General features: G+C 44.0%; 1 protein-coding gene across 1 annotated transcript in view; it reads left to right on the forward strand.

Annotated features, from left to right (window-relative positions):
* Positions 1 to 21,329, forward strand: part of LOC124777088 (innexin inx7) — a 38,470-nt gene that overhangs the window by 10,548 nt on the left and 6,593 nt on the right. Inside the window, exon 2 of the mRNA XM_047252370.1 lies at positions 4,590 to 4,841. Within this exon, the coding sequence (XP_047108326.1) occupies positions 4,590 to 4,841 (252 nt within the window). The remainder of the gene's footprint in view (positions 1 to 4,589; positions 4,842 to 21,329) is intronic.

The raw sequence follows: 21,329 nt of genomic DNA on the forward strand, positions 1-21,329 counted from the left end.
ACAAAATGGACAACTAAGCACAGGAGGTTGGGCTTAAGGTGGATCCAGACAAATTGGAGTTCCTGCAATTAGGATGAAGACAAGAGCTGCAAGAATTTCTTGAGACAGATGGCATGAGGTTCAACAGAGTTCACCAGTTCAAATTCTTGGGATCTTGGCCGGCCGCTTTGGCCGAGCAGTTCTATGCGCTTCAGTCTGGAACCGCGCGACCGCTACGGTCGTAGGTTCGAATCCTGCCTCGGGCATGGATGTGTGTGATGTCCTTAGGTTAGTTAGGTTTAAATAGTTCTAAGTTCTAGGGGACTGATGACCTCAGGTGTTAAGTCCCATAGTGCTCAGAGCAATTTGAACCATTTGAACTTGGGATCTTGGGTGACCAGCAACAACAACAACAAATGGATATCAAGGGGAAAAAGTGGGAATGAAATGCACATGTTCCCCGAGGGAGACGCTCAGCTTAAAATCTGTATCAGCAGATACTAAGATGAGAATCTATTACGCTGTGACATGACCAGCAGTCATGTACGGTTCGGAAATCTGGAGCGTAACAAAACGTGAAATGGATAAACTATTAATATTGGAAAGGAAAGTAATGAGGCAGATATGGGGACCGATCTTAGATCAAGGAGAGTGGAACAGGAGGAGATGTGAGAAAACATACCTCTTGATGCAACAACCAGCAATACTACGGAAGCTGAAGAGCAAAAAAATCCGGAAGGCAGACCATATAGCCCGTATGCCAGAAGAAAGACAGCCGAAGAAACATTTGAGGGGAAACCAAACACCAGACTCCCCGTAGGACGACCAAGGCAGCGCTGGATGGACGACGTAGTGAAGGACCTGCCAGTCCTGGAGATTGAAGACACCTGGAGGAACCGAGCACAAAACAGAAAGAAATGGAGGCAGATTGTGGAAGCAGCACGTGCTATGCAGAGCCTGTGACTGCTAAATATTAGTTTCTGTTCTATCTCATCTCGTCATTAGTTAATTAGTATAGCAGTATAATTCTATAACAGCACATTTCAAAAGCCCTTCTAGACTAAACTATTTGTGGTCCACGTTTCACATCCGTTCAAGGATGATTCAAAATGGTTCAAATGGCTCTAAGCACTATGGGACTTAACATCTGAGGCCATCAATCCCATAGACTTAGAAACTACTTAAACCTGTTTAACCTAAGGACATCATACACATCCATGCCCGAGGCAGAATTCGAACCTGCGACCGTAGCAGCAGCGCTGTTCCGGACTGAAGTGCCTAGAACCGCTCGTCCACAACGGCCTGCCGTTCCAGAGAAGTACCTCTAACGAAAACTCCTTTTCACTTGGGCTCTTTAGCAGAAGTACTATTCTCGCCATTGCCAGTCTGCACTGAACATCCTCTCTACTTCGACCATCATATATGATAATTTGTGGCCCAAATACGAAAAATAATTTTCTGCTTACACTGTCTCGTTTCCTAATCTAATTCCTTCAACATCGCCTAATTTAATTGTACTACATTCCATTACCCTTGTTCTGTTTTTTTTTAATGTTCGTCTTAAATCTTCCTTTAAAAACACTGTCCATTCCGTTCAACTGCACATCCCAATTCTTTGCTGTCGCTGACAGAATTACGAGTACAATATCGTCGGCAAACTTCAAAGTTTTTATCTCTTTTTCCTGAATTCTAATTCCTTCTCCATATATTTCTTTGGTCTCTTACTGCTTGCTCATTTTACAGACTGAGTAACGTCGTGGATAGGCTAGGACCCTGTCTCACTCCCTTCTCAACTACTGTGTTTCTTTCATGTCCGACTTTTACAACTGCCGTATGATTTCTACACAAGTTGTATACAACCTTTCGCTCCGAGTATTTTACCGTTGCTAACTTCAGAATTTGAAACAGTGCATTCTAGCTAACATTGTCAAAATTTGTAGGTGAACAATAGCGCTTTTAATACAAAAATTTTCTGTTTGTGATACTACGAAATATTGTAAAAAGAACTGTCACTGAATAAAACGGATCAGAGACCCAGAGGAGGGCCACTACATCTGCGAAGGAAACATCGGTTTCATTCAGTCACAGTTATTTTTACAATCTGGCGCGACACTATATACAGGAAACTTACGTTAACTGATTCTCATCATGCTTTATTAATTCTAAGATGTTCGTATTTTGTAATTATGGTTGTTTGTGATCTGTACGTAATTAAAGAAACTGAAAACTGTCTATCACTCAACCACGATATTATTGCACACAGCCGTCATCGAAAATATGCGGTGACGTTACTGTTAACAAGTACAGTGGGGACTAAGGAAAACAAATCACATTGTCAAGTCTTTCAGGTCAGCTGTGCGTATACTATCAGCCACGATTATGCTCTGGCTCATGAGAAGCCACCGAAGCGCCCTACGCCCAGGTGCAACAATATTGTGGTCCACTATGAGTTCTTGCCTTACATTTTTGAATGGACTATTTGTATCATGATAGGTATTGAGTCATTTCAATAATTAACGGTAAAACAATTGTGTAGAACCATCTTTGGATGTTCCTAAATATTTCTTTCCCTGGCCTTTACAGTAAGAGAAACACACTGTTCTCCATTCCTATACTTGTTATCATCTACAAAAGGGACAGTATGCACAGTTTTTGATAATGCAAGTGGTAATTGTTTATGTGTATTAGAAATAACGAACGATTCAGTGGAACCATTTAATATACCAATTATTTAAAATTAAGAGTATTTACTGCTATTTCTTCGATATGGAACTGATACACAATGTCTCATGTTATTCAGTTGAGACGAAAACCACGAAGCTACTGTGTCTACTATTCCATAATATTGTAGCTTATTCAAGAGAATATAATTTTTCACACATTCAAAATCCTTAGCTAATTAACGAAATATTTCCAACGGTAATAATTTCTGATTAACTGACTTCGTTATATTATCTCTTCTCCTTGATGATACGTGGCTACGCATCCCGATAATAAACATATGGCCCTCAGTGTTTTGTACATTTGCGTGTATGGTGATGTGTCTGTTAGTACCTCTTACATGAAAATATGTTTAAGATTATTCTCAATTATTCCATAGCCACGAAGACCTTTCTACTTTCATTCTGTGGAAGCGACACTAGTATACTCCTTTTTTCTGGATGTGTATTACGTCTTCTTGTATTTTCGACATGTTCTACGTCCTTGAGGACCTCCTCACTACGTATCTGTGGAACAAAAAATATGTTGTCGGCTTGTAATGAAAACTTCATATCTCATAAGGTGAGATACGAGGCTTTATACCTGATAACTCAATAAAAGTATTTATTTTATGTATTTTTTTAGATGTAAGGTTTTCATTCTAAGCCTATGATACCTAATCTTATCGCAAGAGGAATACGAACTCTTCAGTTAACAGCTGTTTGAAATCTAAATGATTTGCACGTAGATTTTTAAAAAAAAATTTTAAGTGTTTACTATTTCTGCTGTACATGGTCTTCTGGGAATTGCTGGAACAAATGAGATTGCTTGTTGTCTTATCTTCCTTTTAGTAAACTGATTTGACAACACCGTATATAATGGCGTTTTGGGAAATTGCCACTGTAAAAAGTAGACAATGAGAAGGACACAGAGAGTGTAGATGAATAGCTGACAGCTTATTCCATAAAATTTAGGGCGCGCAGCAGCATAAATTCAGCTTCTTCTTCTAATATTTTGGCTGAATTTCGTCCAGCCATGTTCAGAGTGATCCGAGGTGACTACCGCTGGGTGGATCCTCGGGTGAAAAAGGACGGAGCAAGTGCTGGAGCGTTAGTCACCTCGGCTCATTCTGAACATGGCTGGACGGTGTTCAGCCGAAATATTAGAAGAAAAAGCTGAATTTATGCGGTTGCAAGCCCGAAATTTTATGGAACAATCTTTACTCCGCGAAAACATGACGATGCACAGCTGACAGCTTATATGTTATTAACGTCTCACAGCAGGCTACACAATTTTTTCTACATTGGACTCAAATATAACATTTCCATCTACAAACTTTATTTTTTTTATTTAGATATTGAGCAATGCAGCACATGGAGAAGGTTGATTCGTGTCTTAAAGACAGTAGCTTGGTGTGGGTTTTGACAAGGGCTGTTCTGTATTAAACTGCCTGGAAGATTTCAAATGTTTGCTGGACTGGGACTCAACCCGAAATGTTGCCTTCCGTGGCCTATGCTCTTACACCCTAAGTTATCTAGATATGACTCAAGACACACCTTAACAGCTTTACTTCTTCCAGACCCTCTCTCCTGCTACACAAACGTCATAAATGTCCCCCTGTATCCCTCGCAGGACCAACACTCCTGAAGGAAACGATATTGCGAACAAATGGCATTGCCAGTGCCTACGGCATTGTTCCCACAAGTAAAACTGTGATATAAATAAAGCAGAGAATGCACTTAGTGAGTCGTGCCCGGATAGCTCGCTCGATAAGAGCACTATCCGTGAGTGTCATGGTCCCGGGTTCGAATCCCAGTCCGGCATACAATTTAAATCCGTCAGGAAATTCTCCAAAACACCGCACCTTCCACTGCAAAGTGAATGATAAATTCATTTTTGTCTCCTTGCAGAAGAAGATACCGTCCCGAAAGGCACGGGAAGAGAACATAGCTGTGGTGAGGAAGGCGTTCCTGGAGCGTCTGCACCTGAACCGGCCGTGGGCGATGTGGATGGTGTTCTGCGAAGTGCTCAACGCGGTCAACTTGGTGGCGCAGTTCGCACTCACCAACGCCTTCCTGGGTGGGCAGTTCTTCTCGCTCGGGCCTAAGGTCGTCGAGACCAGTGGCGATGACGCTGACATCCTAGACATCGTATTTCCCAAGGTACGCTCTAGACATAGCGCAACTAACAGCAGAGTGGATGATTGTCACTGATAGTTATAAACACGCTGATGAGCCAAAACGTCACATGTATCGAACCATAAAAAACATATATATATATATATATATATATATATATATATATATATATATATATATATATATACAGGGTGATTCATGAAGATGCGCAAATATATTAATATGTTATTCGACAAGTAAAACTAAAGAAAAAAGTTCATATAAACATAGGTCCGCAAATGTTTAGCTACGGAATTATGGCTAATAAAAGATTTTGCCTGAAATTTAGGAACATCGCTAATATGAAGCCATCGCAAAACTGTAAGAGGTGTAAGTAAAGCACGATTTCCATTTATTTTATTGTTATTGGTCTGATGGATCAAATAAAACATGTCCCAGACGTGTATCTGCAGTAGTTTTCCAGAACTGATTATGAACGCTAGGCAGAGAACCTGTCTCCCGTAACATTCGAAATACTTCACTAATGGTTCGTGCATTCGGAATCCTCCTAGTTGGATAACGTACGCGATATTCGCAAACTGCTGCCATAAATAAACGCCATATCGGCGTATTCCTCTGTCGTAAATTTAAAAGGCATCCCAATTTCATAAATGATCTACAAACTACAACAGTTACTATGCGGTTTCACTTAAATAAACTGTTGTTGTTACACTGTGTGATCAAAAGTATTCGGACGCTCCCAAAAATATACGTTTTTCATATTATGTGCATAATGCTGCCACCTACTGCCAGATACTACATATAAGCGACCTCAGTAGTCATTAGACAACGTGAGAGAGCAGAATGGGGAGCTCCGCGGAACTCACGGACTTTGAACGTGGTCGGGTGATTTGGTGGTCACTTGTGTCATACGTCTGTACGCGGCATTTCCACACTCCTAAAGATCTCTAGGTCCACTGTTTCCGATGTGATAGTGAAGTGGAAAAGTGAAGGGACTCATACTGCACAAAAGCGTACAGGCCGACTTCGTCTGTTGACTGACAGAGACCGCCGGCAGTTGAAGAGAGTCGTAATGTGTAATAGGCAGACATCTACCCAGACTATCACACAGGATTTCCAAACTGCATTAGGATCCACTACAAGTACTACGACAGTTAGGCAGGAGGTTAGAAAACTTGTATTTCATGGTCGAGCGGCTGCTCCTAAGACCCACATCACGCCGGTAAATAAACGACACCTCGCTTGGTTTAAGGAGCGTAAACATTGGACTATTGAACAGTAAAAAAACGTTGTGTGGAGTGACGAATCATGGTACACATTGTGGCGATCCGATATCGAATGCCCTGTGAATGCCATCTGCCAGCATGTTTAGTGCCAACAGTAAAATTCGGAGGCGGTGATGTTATGTTTTGGTGGTGTTTTTCATGGAGGGGGTTTGCACCTCTTGTTGTTTTGCTTGGCACTGTCACAGAACAGGCCTACATTGATGTTTTAAGCACCTTCTTGCTTCCAACTGTTGAAGAGCAATTAGGGGATGGCGATTGCATCTATCAATACGATCGAGTACTACCTGCTCATGATGCACGGCCTGTGGAGGCGTGGTCACACGACAATAACATCCCTGTAATGGACTGGCCTGCACAGAGTCCTGACCTGAATCCTATAGAACACCTTTGGGATGTTTTGGAACGCCGACTTCGTGCCAGGCTTCACCGACTGTCATCGGTACGTCTCCTCAGTGCAGTAATCCGTGAAGAATGGGCTGCCATTCCCCAAGAAACGTTCCAGGACCTGATTGAACGTGTGCCTGCTAGAGTGGAAGCTGTCATGAAGGCTAAGGGTGGGCCAACACCATATTGATTTCCAGCTTTACCGATGGAGGGCGCCACGAACTTGTAAGTCATTTTCAGCCAGGTGTCCGGATACTTCTGACCAAATAGTGTATGTTCTTTCACTGAACAATATACACTCCTGGAAATGGAAAAAAGAACACATTGACACCGGTGTGTCAGACCCACCGTACTTGCTCCGGACACTGCGAGAGGGCTGTACAAGCAATGATTACACGCACGGCACAGCGGACACACCAGGAACCGCGGTGTTGGCCGTCGAATGGCGCTAGCTGCGCAGCATTTGTGCACCGCCGCCGTCAGTGTCAGCCAGTTTGCCGTGGCATACGGAGCTCCATCGCAGCCTTTAACACTGGTAGCATGCCGCGACGGCGTGGACGTGAACCGTATGTGCAGTTGACGGACTTTGAGCGAGGGCGTATAGTGGGCATGCGGGAGGCCGGGTGGACGTACCGCCGAATTGCTCAACACGTGGGGCGTGAGGTCTCCACAGTACACCGATGTTGTCGCCAGTGGTCGGCGGAAGGTGCACGTGCCCGTCGACCTGGGACCGGACCGCAGCGACGCACGGATGCACGCCAAGACCGTAGGATCCTACGCAGTGCCGTAGGGGACCGCACCGCCACTTCCCAGCAAATTAGGGACACTGTTGCTCCTGGGGTATCGGCGAGGACCATTCGCAACCGTCTCCATGAAGCTGGGCTACGGTCCCGCACACCGTTAGGCCGTCTTCCGCTCACGCCCCAACATCGTGCAGCCCGCCTCCAGTGGTGTCGCGACAGGCGTGAATGGAGGGACGAATGGAGACGTGTCGTCTTCAGCGATGAGAGTCGCTTCTGCCTTGGTGCCAATGATGGTCGTATGCGTGTTTGGCGCCGTGCAGGTGAGCGCCACAATCAGGACTGCATACGACCGAGGCACACAGGGCCAACACCCAGCATCATGGTGTGGGGAGCGATCTCCTACACTGGCCGTACACCACTGGTGATCGTCGAGGGGACACTGAATAGTGCACGGTACATCCAAACCGTCATCGAACCCATCGTTCTACCATTCCTAGACCGGCAAGGGAACTTGCTGTTCCAACAGGACAATGCACGTCCGCATGTATCCCGTGCCACCCAACGTGCTCTAGAAGGTGTAAGTCAACTACCCTGGCCAGCAAGATCTCCGGATCTGTCCCCCATTGAGCATGTTTGGGACTGGATGAAGCGTCGTCTCACACGGTCTGCACGTCCAGCACGAACTCTGGTCCAACTGAGGCGCCAGGTGGAAATGGCATGGCAAGCCGTTCGACAGGACTACATCCAGCATCTCTACGATCGTCTCCATGGGAGAATAGCAGCCTGCATTGCTGCGAAAGGTGGATATACACTGTACTAGTGCCGACATTGTGCATGCTCTGTTGCCTGTGTCTATGTGCCTGTGGTTCTGTCAGTGTGATCATGTGATGTATCTGACCCCAGGAATGTGTCAATAAAGTTTCCCCTTCCTGGGACAATGAATTCACGGTGTTCTTATTTCAATTTCCAGGAGTGTAGAAAACTAACTCGTTTCAAGGTTAGCCTAACCAAAATTGTTTCCTTTTTTATTTGTGAACGTATCATTGATAAGATTGTTCTAAATTAATTATTCAACAAACCTACATCTGACTGCGTCTGTGAACTTGTTTCTTGCACTCCTCCATTTTGCCAGAAATGCATCATGTATTTGACTCAGCGATCAAGTTTAAGAGAATAATGCCGTTTGCGCAATGGCATTAAGATGGTACTGGAGAATTAACTTTTGGCCCTGATGTTTACTTAATAAAATTATATCTTGACTTGAATAATGCTAGTTGCGCAATGGCATAAAATTAGTTATTTGAAATAACTTTGCTCTGATAATGTTTGTTATACCAAAATCGATTTCAAACTATGAACTGCGCATATATATATTGCATAGAGGCCTCATTTTCTTTACGTTCTTTCATTGGTGGGTAACTTTACTTTACTACTCATTTTCATATTCAATACAAGCAAGGGATGTGGATTATGATTCAGGCTGTTAGATTTAAACACAATATTGATCTTAATATATATATTGTTAAAATTTTAAGTCATACACAAAACCCACTATTTCCAACATTTTTGTAGCACGGATAACTGTTACAAAAAATTTTACAAAATGCTTACCGTGTCTAACCTTGGGCATACAAATCCTAGCTCTGAACATTATCTAACAAAAACCATTTTGAAATCATTATATATCTTCTCTCATTTACGTGCTGAAGTTTGGCAACTACCGACTTTATTTTCTGGAGCTACCCTGATCAGACCTTAGCACATACCTTTCAACGTGTCCGTATACTTTTGACCAAATAGTGTATGTTCTTTCACTGAACAGTATAGAAAACTAACTCGTTTCAAGGTTAGGAAACGACTGAAATAACTCACAAGCGGTTGCCAACAGTGACATAAAAGGTTCTACAATCTTAATGGAAAGTAAACAAAAGACCAATAACAACAAAATACACCCCTGGAAATTGAAATAAGAACACCGTGAATTCATTGTCCCAGGAAGGGGAAACTTTATTGACACATTCCTGGGGTCAGATACATCACATGATCACACTGACAGAACCACAGGCACATAGACACAGGCAACAGAGCATGCACAATGTCGGCACTAGTACAGTGTATATCCACCTTTCGCAGCAATGCAGGCTGCTATTCTCCCATGGAGACGATCGTAGAGATGCTGGATGTAGTCCTGTGGAACGGCTTGCCATGCCATTTCCACCTGGCGCCTCAGCAGTTGGACCAGCGTTCGTGCTGGACGTGCAGACCGCGTGAGACGACGCTTCATCCAGTCCCAAACATGCTCAATGGGGGACAGATCCGGAGATCTTGCTGGCCAGGGTAGTTGACTTACACCTTCTAGAGCACGTTGGGTGGCACGGGATACATGCGGACGTGCATTGTCCTGTTGGAACAGCAAGTTCCCTTGCCGGTCTAGGAATGGTAGAACGATGGGTTCGATGACGGTTTGGATGTACCGTGCACTATTCAGTGTCCCCTCGACGATCACCAGTGGTGTACGGCCAGTGTAGGAGATCGCTCCCCACACCATGATGCCGGGTGTTGGCCCTGTGTGCCTCGGTCGTATGCAGTCCTGATTGTGGCGCTCACCTGCACGGCGCCAAACACGCATACGACCATCATTGGCACCAAGGCAGATGCGACTCTCATCGCTGAAGACGACACGTCTCCATTCGTCCCTCCATTCACGCCTGTCGCGACACCACTGGAGGCGGGCTGCACGATGTTGGGGCGTGAGCGGAAGACGGCCTAACGGTGTGCGGGACCGTAGCCCAGCTTCATGGAGACGGTTGCGAATGGTCCTCGCCGATACCCCAGGAGCAACAGTGTCCCTAATTTGCTGGGAAGTGGCGGTGCGGTCCCCTACGGCACTGCGTAGGATCCTACGGTCTTGGCGTGCATCCGTGCGTCGCTGCGGTCCGGTCCCAGGTCGACGGGCACGTGCACCTTCCGCCGACCACTGGCGACAACATCGATGTACTGTGGAGACCTCACGCCCCACGTGTTGAGCAATTCGGCGGTACGTCCACCCGGCCTCCCGCATGCCCACTATACGCCCTCGCTCACAGTCCGTCAACTGCACATACGGTTCACGTCCACGCTGTCGCGGCATGCTACCAGTGTTAAAGACTGCGATGGAGCTCCGTATGCCACGGCAAACTGGCTGACACTGACGGCGGCGGTGCACAAATGCTGCGCAGCTAGCGCCATTCGACGGCCAACACAGCGGTTCCTGGTGTGTCCGCTGTGCCGTGCGTGTGATCATTGCTTGTACAGCCCTCTCGCAGTGTCCGGAGCAAGTATGGTGGGTCTGACACACCTGTGTCAATGTGTTCTTTTTTCCATTTCCAGGAGTGTAAATGGAACTCGTGCTTCACTTTAAGCTGGTAGTTTTGCGATGGCTTCATATTTGCGAAGTTGTTGAATTACAGGCAAAATATTTTACTAGCCATAATTCCGTAACCAAACCATTGCGGACCTATGTTTATATGAACATTTTTCTTTAGTTTTACTTGTAGAATAACATATTAAAATATTTGCATATCTTCGTGAATCACTCTGTATATACACAACATTTGTGGACATATGCGCACAATCAAAAACTCGTACAATTTCATATACATCTCCAAATCTAGTTTCCCGATTCATTTCACTGAGGATGAGAGCACTTAGTGACTCGCAACAAACTTCGCACTTAATTTTTTCTCCTACACTGTCCACAAAATGACGAAAGGAGAAAAGTTCATCGTTTGCTAAATTTGACCTGTACATGCAGTAATAAGGCAGCATCAGGCATGACGTTTTAAATGATTACTTCTTTATCAGAATGTTTTGCCCACAGGATGCATTATACAACTGAATTTACTTGCAAAGTCAAGTACTTGTACGACGCATAGTTCTGGAGATATGACATCATAAACGCTGACACGCGTGAGAAACTAGGTTTTCTGAAGACGGTGCTCAGACCACCCAGACTATATTAAACCATTCTTTGGTAATGAGAGCACTTAGGGACTTCCAACAAATGTAATTTCAATCTTTTTCTAAATGTTCTCGCTTATATGTTTCATGCAAAATATTTAACGTATTATCTCAATTGAAATCATGAATTTCAAGCTGCCACATATAGGCAACGGCCTTGCCGCAGTGGATACAACGGTTCCCGTCAGATCACCGAAGTTAAGCGCTGTCGGGCGGGGCCGGCACTTGGATGGGTGACCATCCAGGCTGTCGTGCCTTGTTGCCATTTTTCGGAATGAACTCAGCCTCGTGATGCCAATTGAGGAGCTGCTCGACCAAATAGTAGTGGCTCCGGTCAAAGAAAGCCATCATAACGACCGGGAGAGTGGTGTGCTGATCACACGCCCCTCCTGTCCGCATCCTCGTTGAGGATGACACGGCGGTCGGATGGTCCCGGTGGGCCACAAGTGGCCTGATGACGGAGAGCTATGTCACATATAGATGGTCGATTCTCTAAAGAATCGGTGGTTTACTGGTTATAATCTAAGCTGGCCTTGTTATTATTTCCAGCACATCTCCATTCCGTGCCCTATCTTCTCATTTAATTTGTAACATTCTTCTGTGGAAACAGATTTTTAATAACCCCAATTTATTTTTTTCTTGTTTTTCTTTAGTCCATATTGCACTTTCCTGCAGTGCTTCTGATGCAGACATTCAGAACATCTTGCTCAGTCCCAAATCAGTATTTCATACCATTAAAACTCTTGTTCAAGAACACATTCTCCTGATACATTCTGCTTCCGATACCCTTCCTGTTTTATTCATCCTCCGCAATCTTTTTCTCACATGTTTTTCTTTCTTTTCTTCTGTTACTATCCAATTTTGATGGAAGGCTATTTGTTGTTCTCCTTTCTACAGTTTCCCATGCCAGCTGTCTATCAGTATACTGGCTTCATTTATAAACATAAAGTACACGGCGCCAAGTGACTGCTGAGTCGCCAACTGTTCCACTCTATTCCAGAGACACATAGGGTTGCTCATTGCAATCAGTACTTGCTTGTGTTGGGTAGAGGCAAAAATGGGAGCTTGAGTCCTGAAACGAGTAGCTCTGGATAACAATACTTATATTTGTTTATTACATGCTAAATGTTATAACCATCGACTTCAAAACTGGTAACTCTATTTCATAAAATGGATAATGTTAAAACAGCTTGGAATTTTAGATTTTATAAACCTGAAAAGTGCCTTAAATATGGGAAAGTCCGTGAAGGATCTGGGCATTCTACAGATGAGTCTTTTACCAAAACACTTATTTCGCATTCACATTTTTTTTTCTTCACCGATTCACAACCAAATTGTCAACTTCCAATCTAACGGTGACTTAGGGCTAAGCTACAAGTTAGTCTGTCACTACAAATAACATTTAGGAAAGTATCACTATGACATTGTAGCACTAATTTTCCTGCCTACACTGTCTCCTCGACGTAGCACAGCACGCTAAAGTGCCTGAAAAGGCATTTTGGAGTAGTTTCGTCAACGTGGGGTCGGACAGAATCTTTCTCCGCTATAGTCGTAGATAAACTTGTGACATACCACAGTATGTAACTTTCTAAAGTGTGTACCACACGCAGTGAAAATACTGATAACAGTTGAAAACTGGCTCAACTGGATACATACGAGTAAGCGACATTAAACGATCATCACCAGCTTATCATGCTGCTACTACTACGTCAGCCTGCAGCAGAGGAAATTTTTTGTCGAAGCAGAGATACTCTGTGTTAGCGACTACTTGAAGCAGGTAAGCCTCTGGGCTAGAGACACACGTGCCTTACTTTATTTTCTTCTGGAAAGTTGGTCAGGCATTGATGTGAACATCCGTTGCCGGAAAGTCAGACATACTTGTTTCCTGAACGAGAGACGGAAGACTGGTTTCGGTTGCGCCAGATGGGCTGTGTTGCAAGCCGTGGAGATGGTAACAAAAATCATAGTTCTTGTTCACTTTTCGAAAGGCCTTCAGCCTACTCCTTATTTAGGAGAAGAGAGTGTTTCCTACCGACACAAACCTATTACTGCTAAAGACTTGTCGTTAAAGAACTTTATGGCAAGCATGCAGGGCTATGTTGTGAAACTATTAGTCACTGCCTGACAAAAAAAGTGAATCCCTAGAAGACAACGTTGGACTTCAATGTAGCTTCGTACGCATACACATCATCGACGGATATGAAAATGGTTAAAGAGTGCCAGTTCTGTGTGACGGGTAGAACGGCCACAAGGGTGCATTAGAGTTTGTTCGTATTTAGAATTGTTATCACGACATCTAGGGGATATAGGGGGAATGAACAGCGTCAGATGTTGAGTGATCGCTGTGAGGGACATGGAGATGCTGCGTACTCGTGCGAGACAGCGTTATCAGCACCTGACTGCGATTGAAAGGGGCCTCGTTGTTTGTCTCCATTTGGTCGTCTGGTCGAATCATGCGGTGCCAAGATTTGTGGAGCATTCGGATGTGACAGTGCCCCAGCGTTGGACTGCATGGAAACATTAGGGCAGCTATAATCATCGTCAAGTTTCCAGTCGACAGTGTTTGCCGCCGCGAGGGAGCACCGCCGTATTGAATACCAAGCATATCGTAACCCCCTCTCATCTGATTTTGCTACGGACTACCTGATACATTCAGTGTCATACTGCACCACTGATCGGAGCCAAGTACGTAATTGCCGTCCCATGTACTGGCTCGCTAACACCACAACGCAGATAGCTGTGTTTGGGGTGGTCCTGTGATCAGGAAGGATGAACTGCTGCTGGCAAATGGCGTCACGTTGTGTTCTGCACTAGCCCAAATGACTATCTGCAACGACTATGGCGACAATCTGGGAAGAGATTCCGTTCTTCCACTGTTTTGGAGAAGCACAGTGGTGTTACTCCTGACGTCTCGGTGTAGGGAGCAATCGGACTTGACTTCACATCACTGCTGATAGTGATAGAGGAAACTCTGACGGCACAGCGGTACATCACAGACATCCTGCTTCCTCACGTGTTACCATTCATGTGATAATATTATGATGCATTTTTTAATAAAACGTTGCTTATCTGCACGTGTCCATGAACTATCAGCGTGACGCTGAGCAACTCCCATGACCATCAAGTTCCTCAGAAATGGTTCAAATGGCTCTGAGCACTATGGGACTTAACTTCTGTGGTCATCAGTCCCCTAGAACTTAGAACTACTTAAACCTAACTAACCTAAGGACATCACACACATCCATCCTCGAGGCAGGATTCGAACCTGCGACCATAGCAGTCGCGCGGTTCCGGACTGAGCGCCTTAACCGCGAGACCACCGCGGCCGGCAGTTCCTCAGATCTGTCCCTGATAGGGACCAGTGATAGGCGACCGTTTTTCATCAAAAGTGCCGCATATCATAGTAAAACTCAAAAAATTGATAAACCCATCTCTTCTAAACCTATTCCCATCAAAAAATGGAAGTAGAAGTATTGATACAGTTAGCGTCACTGACTGTCATATACACTGCTGGCCACCGCAAATGCAACACCCTGAAGGAAGCATCCGAATCAAGTGAAATTTACACCATGGGTTTGCAGCGATGAGATATGCAACTGATTAGAATTTCAGCGCAGACGCACATCACGCGCGCCTGTGGCGCCACCTCATAGCGCCATTTAAGGCTTGGCGATTTCGACGAGTGTACGTTCGGCACGTGTGTTTACCTTGTGGTTGTTTCAAAGACGATCAGTTATGCCTCGTAGACAACAGCGAACATCTTTTGATCAAGTATCCGAGTTCGACAGAGGAAGGATAGTGGCTTACCGAGATTGTGGATTATCATACAGAGAAATCGCTAGTCGTGTTGGACGAAACCAAACAACTGTAATGCGGATATGTGACCGTTGGATGCAGGAGGGTACGACGGACCGACGTGGTCGATCGCATTCACATCGGTGCACCACTGCACGTGCTGATAGGCAAATTGTGCGCATGGCAGTGACGGATCGCTCAGTGACATCCCGAACCATAGCACAGCACATTGCGTCTGTAACGCATCGTCCAGTGTCTGCGCGTACCATTCGACGCCGTTTACAGCAGAGTGGTCTGTCCGCAAGACGTCCATCGCTTCGTCTACCATTGACACAGAACCACAGACGTCTCCGTCGCCAATGGTGTGATGACAAACGGATGTGGACGGCAGAATGGAATGACGTTGTCTTTACTGACGAGGCACGCTTCTGTCTGCAGCACCACGATGGTCAGATTCGAGTGTGGAGACACCGTGGAGAGAGGATGCTGCACAGCTGCATTATGCACCGCCACACTGGTCTTGCACCGGGTATTATGGTATGGGGCGGTATTGGATATTACTCTCGCACGCCTCTAGTACGCATTGCCGGTACTTTAAATAGCCGGCGCTACATATCCGAGGTGCTGGAGCCAGTTGTCCTTCCTTACCTTCAGGGCTCGGCCACAGCCATATTTCAACAGGATAATGCGCGACCACACGTGGCACGCATTGTCCAAAGGTTCTTCGTCAATAACCAGATTGAATTGCTTCCCTGGCCGGCTCGCTTTCCGGATCTTTCGCCGATAGAAAACATGTGGTCCATGGTTGCTCAACGAGTGACCCAGATTACATCCCCAGCTGCCACACCAGATGATCTTTGGCAACGTGTGGAAGCTGCTTGGGCTGCTGTACCCCAGGAACACATCCAACGTCTCTTTGACTCAATGCCGAGACGTGTGGCAGCGGTGATCTCCAACAATGGCGGCTACTCTGGCTACTGATTCTGGCAGGAACCATATGTCACAGACGTCTGTAAACGTAATCATTTGATACTTGGTCAACATGTTATCTACAAAATAAATTTTGTTGTGCTACCTCTTGTCTTTCTTGGTGTTGCATTTACGGTGGCCAGCAGTGTATACCCACAAAATTTCTGTATTAATTTCTTCTGGAGGAGTGCTTAAATGGGTAGTTGAGAGTCCTATAGAATGCATGTTGAGCGAAGAAGCCTCGCAGAGCAGAGATGGACGGGCCAATGTCAAGGCATTATTCCTAAGGGGCTACAGTTCCTTTTCAAAGTGCACGTGCCTCCACCGCCGAGGGAGACACCAGTGGGAAGCTTCTAGGACCAGTGCACTGGGTGTGAGCAGACGCCACCCGGACAGATAGCGTTTGTGCTTCCTCAGACGTCAATAGTGTTTGCCATCCTACGTGACGGGAGGCTGCTGAGTACTAAAAGACTGTTTTAACAGGGTCATGGGCGCATTGCGACTTTTACGCGCAACCTAATAGCGAAACGACGTGCAGAATTCAAAAGAGATGAGCCCTGCAAGAGTCCCATATTCTGAGATATGATGGCGATTGACAGTTTAGAACAGGGGATACCAAGATATCGGCTCCTTCCAGAAAGCTACAGACAGATCTTCTTATTAACCGGCCTCAGCAAAATTCTGACCCCCTCAGCAAATTCCTAACCGAAAACAATATTCTCATGCCTGAGCAGTTTGGCTTCCGTCCTGAGCACTCCACCATCCTGCAATACCTACGCATGGCTGCGCACACCTATTTGGCCAGAGCAAAGAGAGAATCAACAGTAACAGTATTCCTTGACATTGAGAAAGAGTTTGACCGCGTCTGGCATGATGGCCTTATTTACAAACTTGATCAATTACGCTGCACAGATCATTTAAACTGAATCTTCGATTCTTTTCTTAAGAGACATCAGTTTGTAAGGGGTTCACCCAGATTTGTAATATATTCAATTTTCCTGTGTAATCGATTGTAGATCTTTATCAATAACGTAAAGAATTTTCAGAATATAATTGTTTTTACCAGTCAAAAAACCATGTGTAACCTTCCCGTATAAATAAAAAAATATATGTATGTGTGTGACCTTTCCTAACAGCAAATAAAAAATAAAAGTAATTAAATTTGGATAATTAAATTCTGAGTATGAAAACTGATAAATCTTAACTCATGAAAAACTGATAAATTTTGGCATAAGAAGCATACGTCATGGCCCTGTGAAATCAATCTGAATCTGTCCGTGAGAAATAAACTGAAAATTCTTACCTCGTGATGGTGTCGCCAGATAACTATGTCTATATATCTGCTCGTACATGGCACAGCTTAGTGCAATGCTGTCCTATCTTCTAATACCGGATAACATTTGTCTGAGATCTGAATTACGAGAAAAACTGACTTTACTTAGTGACACAGCTGCACAGCTGGTCGTCTGATTGCTAAAGAACACATAACTATAACCTGACAAAAATTCTGGAATATTTTAATTTAGATAAATGACTGGTTAGGGACTGGCAGTGACTTAAGGGAAAATTATACTTTCATAGTTGACTGGTAAAAACAATTATATTCTGAAAATTATTTACGTTATTGATAAAGATCTACAATCCGTTACACAGGAAAATTGAATATATTATAAATATGGGTCGACTGGTGCTGACGAATCACAAAAGAAAATATTGAAACAAATTCATATTAACATCTCAGACAAGTTACTTTGCTACACGCATGTCAATAATAAAATTTAGCTTAAAATAGATCGTTGACTTAATTACTCTGTTGATTTTTCATGATATTAACAATTATTCATTTATCATCATCATCTCATTCCATGGTGTCATTTAGCTCTGCGGCTGATCACAATTATTACTCAGTTCCATATAATAAAATTTTACAATTTGTTCTGCACTGTGACTTTAACAGCTACTAACTACAAACTGCGCTGAACCAGAGACAGACTACACTTACACTGTAGCAACGAGCGACTGCAAATGCCGCAGAGACTGCTCCGACCTGCGATTCTATTGCAGCTCTGTTTTAACAGGGGCAAAGATATTTTATGCACAGGAAGCTCCTGTTTATTGTCGTTCTAGCAAATCAGCAATACATCGAGATAACGTTTGCTCCAGCAGGGTGGTGAACCTCTTACAAGTTTTTGGTAAGAAATGGAACGCGATCCAGCCAGTCACGTCCGCCTGCGGCAGGAGAACCGTAAGGTTCAGGCTTAGGTCCTGTCCTGTACACCATCTACACCAACGACATACCCAACGACGTCGCTGGTAAAATAGCCTTACATGCCGATGATACAGTGATATAGAAGAGTACAAGCACCCTTTTATTCATTCAACGTAAACTGCGACAACACCTAGACCAGATCACGCAATGGTGTTATATGTGGAAGGTGAAAATTAATCCCACTAAATGCCAGGCCATACACTTAACTACAAAACTTAATCTTCGTAACTAGCTACTTACGATCGAAGGACGGGACCAGCCTTGGCTTGACTCAATGGCATACCGGGGCCTCGAAATAGACAAACTCCTCACATGGCGGAAATAAATTACAGAAACTACGAATAAAGGTTGTGCTCCCTTGTGTCGTTTGTATCCTCTCTTAAAGGGTGAAGGATTGACCATGGAATCCAAGTTGCTCCTCTGGCAGCAGTCATCTTGTATGGCTCGGAAGTGTGGTCTTCGGCATAACATACCATTCCGTAAACCTCTAACGTCTCCAGAAGAAATCCTTCCACACCATCTCAGGTGCAGAGATATCCCAAACAAACACATAAGAGATCTATTAAACCAGCCCACTATCTACACAAACATTGAAGATAAATCAATAAAATTTTATGAAAAAAACAAAGTGTTGATATTTTAATTGCATTGCAACCTGCATTGGTACTCCATGAACGAAACAATTTTTTTTTTTTTTTTTTGCACCTTGTGTGTAACTTGAAGTCTACGGTAATTTGTAATAAATAGGTTTTCATAGTGTCCATTGTTTCATTTAATATTTAGATCAATTCCCTACCGTTATCATTCTTGCGAGTTACAGCACCCACGTTTCATGTACGTTAGGGCAACTCCTATTTAATTCACTAAGTTGTCCATTGTTCGACACGTGTAATCAAATTCACGTGATCCTATGGGGAACGACCTGTTTATTGGTGAGGTCGCACGATACACGTCATTCTGATATCCACATGGGTATGTCGATTGCTCAGCTGTAACCTCACACCGGCTCGGACGTCAGCTTCTTCTAGTTCCACTGCCCAGAACATCAGGGATCATCTGGAAACGTTGGAGGCCAGTTTGCCTCAGGAGGGGATACAATCAGAATCAGTGCGTGCATCCAGGCCACAGGACAGAGGCGGCGCAACCGTATAATGACAAGCGGGTCCATACTGGTGAGTTACTCAAAATTTGATTCGATTTTGTAATCATTGCAATAATATCACATACGCTCTCAACCGTTCTGCCGTTCCGGGAGCTTCAGTTTTTTAACAGGCAGTGTTCTTTGCTCCTCCCTCTAATTTGTTTCAATCCCCAGTTAAAAGCCTCGTCCTGGGCGTATTACGGTAGCTGAGTTTCGATTAGTTGGTTTTCGTGGGTCGCGTACTTGAATCCTAACGTTGTAACAGCCAGTTGGTAGCCGGCATGAGTTCTGGCTCCCCATATTCTTCCTTGATAGCCTCTTATGCACTTTCTCTGTGTGTGTTCAGTGCCTTTCGTTACTACAGTTAATGTGTGATTTTGTAACGATTGCAATTTCACTAACTCAATGTCACGTATCGTACGTCTTTAGTGTTTGGAGATATGTACAGTCAAACTGTACATAATTGGATACCTCTTTGCCTTTTATAATATGATTTACAATATAAATTGATTTATATTACATCGTTTAGCGGTTCCTTTAACCGAAGTGCATCCCATTACTTATCTTCCTCATGGTCACAATCTCGGTTTTTGGTAACGGACTGAACTGTCAACATTACACAAACAAACTTGCAGTGGAAGGGGTAAGGTTGACACTGTACTAGTCTACGAGATGCAGGACAGACAGAGCAAAGGTTATGTCCGTTGCACACAGTCACAGTTCTAATAAGAAAAACCAGCAGTTGCAGGGCATAATTCTGGCAGTAAATTCATCTTAAAATCAATTTATTTCAAAGAATTTCGGTGCATTCTGTCAATGCTGTCAGAGAGCACGTAAGTTTCGTAACCCTATTTACCAGAAGCGTCGCTCAGTGAAAAAGCGCTCGAAATAAGTGAACACATGTCTCTCCTTAGCAGTAGATAGGCGACCGTTTCAGAGAAAACGAAAGTGAAAGTTTTCGAGGTACTTTACATGCCTTTTAGCACGCAATTAGTTCAGCGTGCTCGAAACCAGATTATTGCTTTTCGTTCATTTTTCAAATTCTTTTTTAATGTGTCTAGGCTTGTCGGTGGAAGACTGTACACAAATGTGTAAAACAATAAAGGAATGAAAAAAATTGCATTTTTTTCAGTGAAATTCTTCTTTTTTATTTTGCCAGTAGTATTGGTGGTGTTCCGTGCTTGATCCCGAGAAATGGGTTTTGGTCGGCCAGCAGGTACACCTGTTTATTCCTGCAACCTGCGAGGAGGGTCTCGTATTCAATCGATTCTAACTGCCCAGGTAGTTTTGTTCTCTTGAAGGAATCACTAAGAGAAACACGTCAGTCTCGAATTAGCTCTCAGAGCTAATAGACAGCAATGGATCACACACATGTATAATAAATATATGTAACTTATTGTGAATCCCAGCTTAGTCTTACAATTAATAAAACTATTATAACACAGATAATAGAATGCCCTTGTAACCCCTAACTCGACAAGAAATATTCGTGTAGGATTGTTTTCAATGAAATTCCTGTTTAGTAACTCGTCAGTAATACTGATGGTGTTACGTGCTTGTTCTCGAGATGTGGGGTTTGGTCAGCCAGCAAGTACACCTGTTTATTCCTCCAGCCTGCAAGGAGTGTCCCGTATTCAGTCGGTTCTTAGCTGCCCAGCTGGTTTTGTCCTCTTGAGGGAATCAGTAAGGGAAAAACATCAGTCCCTAATTAGATCTCAAAGCAAATATACAGCGATGGATCAAGCACATATATTCAATATAATAAATGTAGGTAACTAATTATGACTCTCAATTGTAATTTTACATTTAACACAACGCCCTTGTATCCCCTAACTTGATGAGGAACAGTCGTGTAGTAACCGTATAAGGGTAGATAAATGGAAAAGGAAAAAGGTAAGATAAAAACAATAATCTGGTTTCGAACAC

Source organism: Schistocerca piceifrons, chromosome 1, assembly GCF_021461385.2.
Source record: "Schistocerca piceifrons isolate TAMUIC-IGC-003096 chromosome 1, iqSchPice1.1, whole genome shotgun sequence".
Taxonomy (NCBI): Eukaryota; Metazoa; Arthropoda; class Insecta; order Orthoptera; family Acrididae; genus Schistocerca; species Schistocerca piceifrons.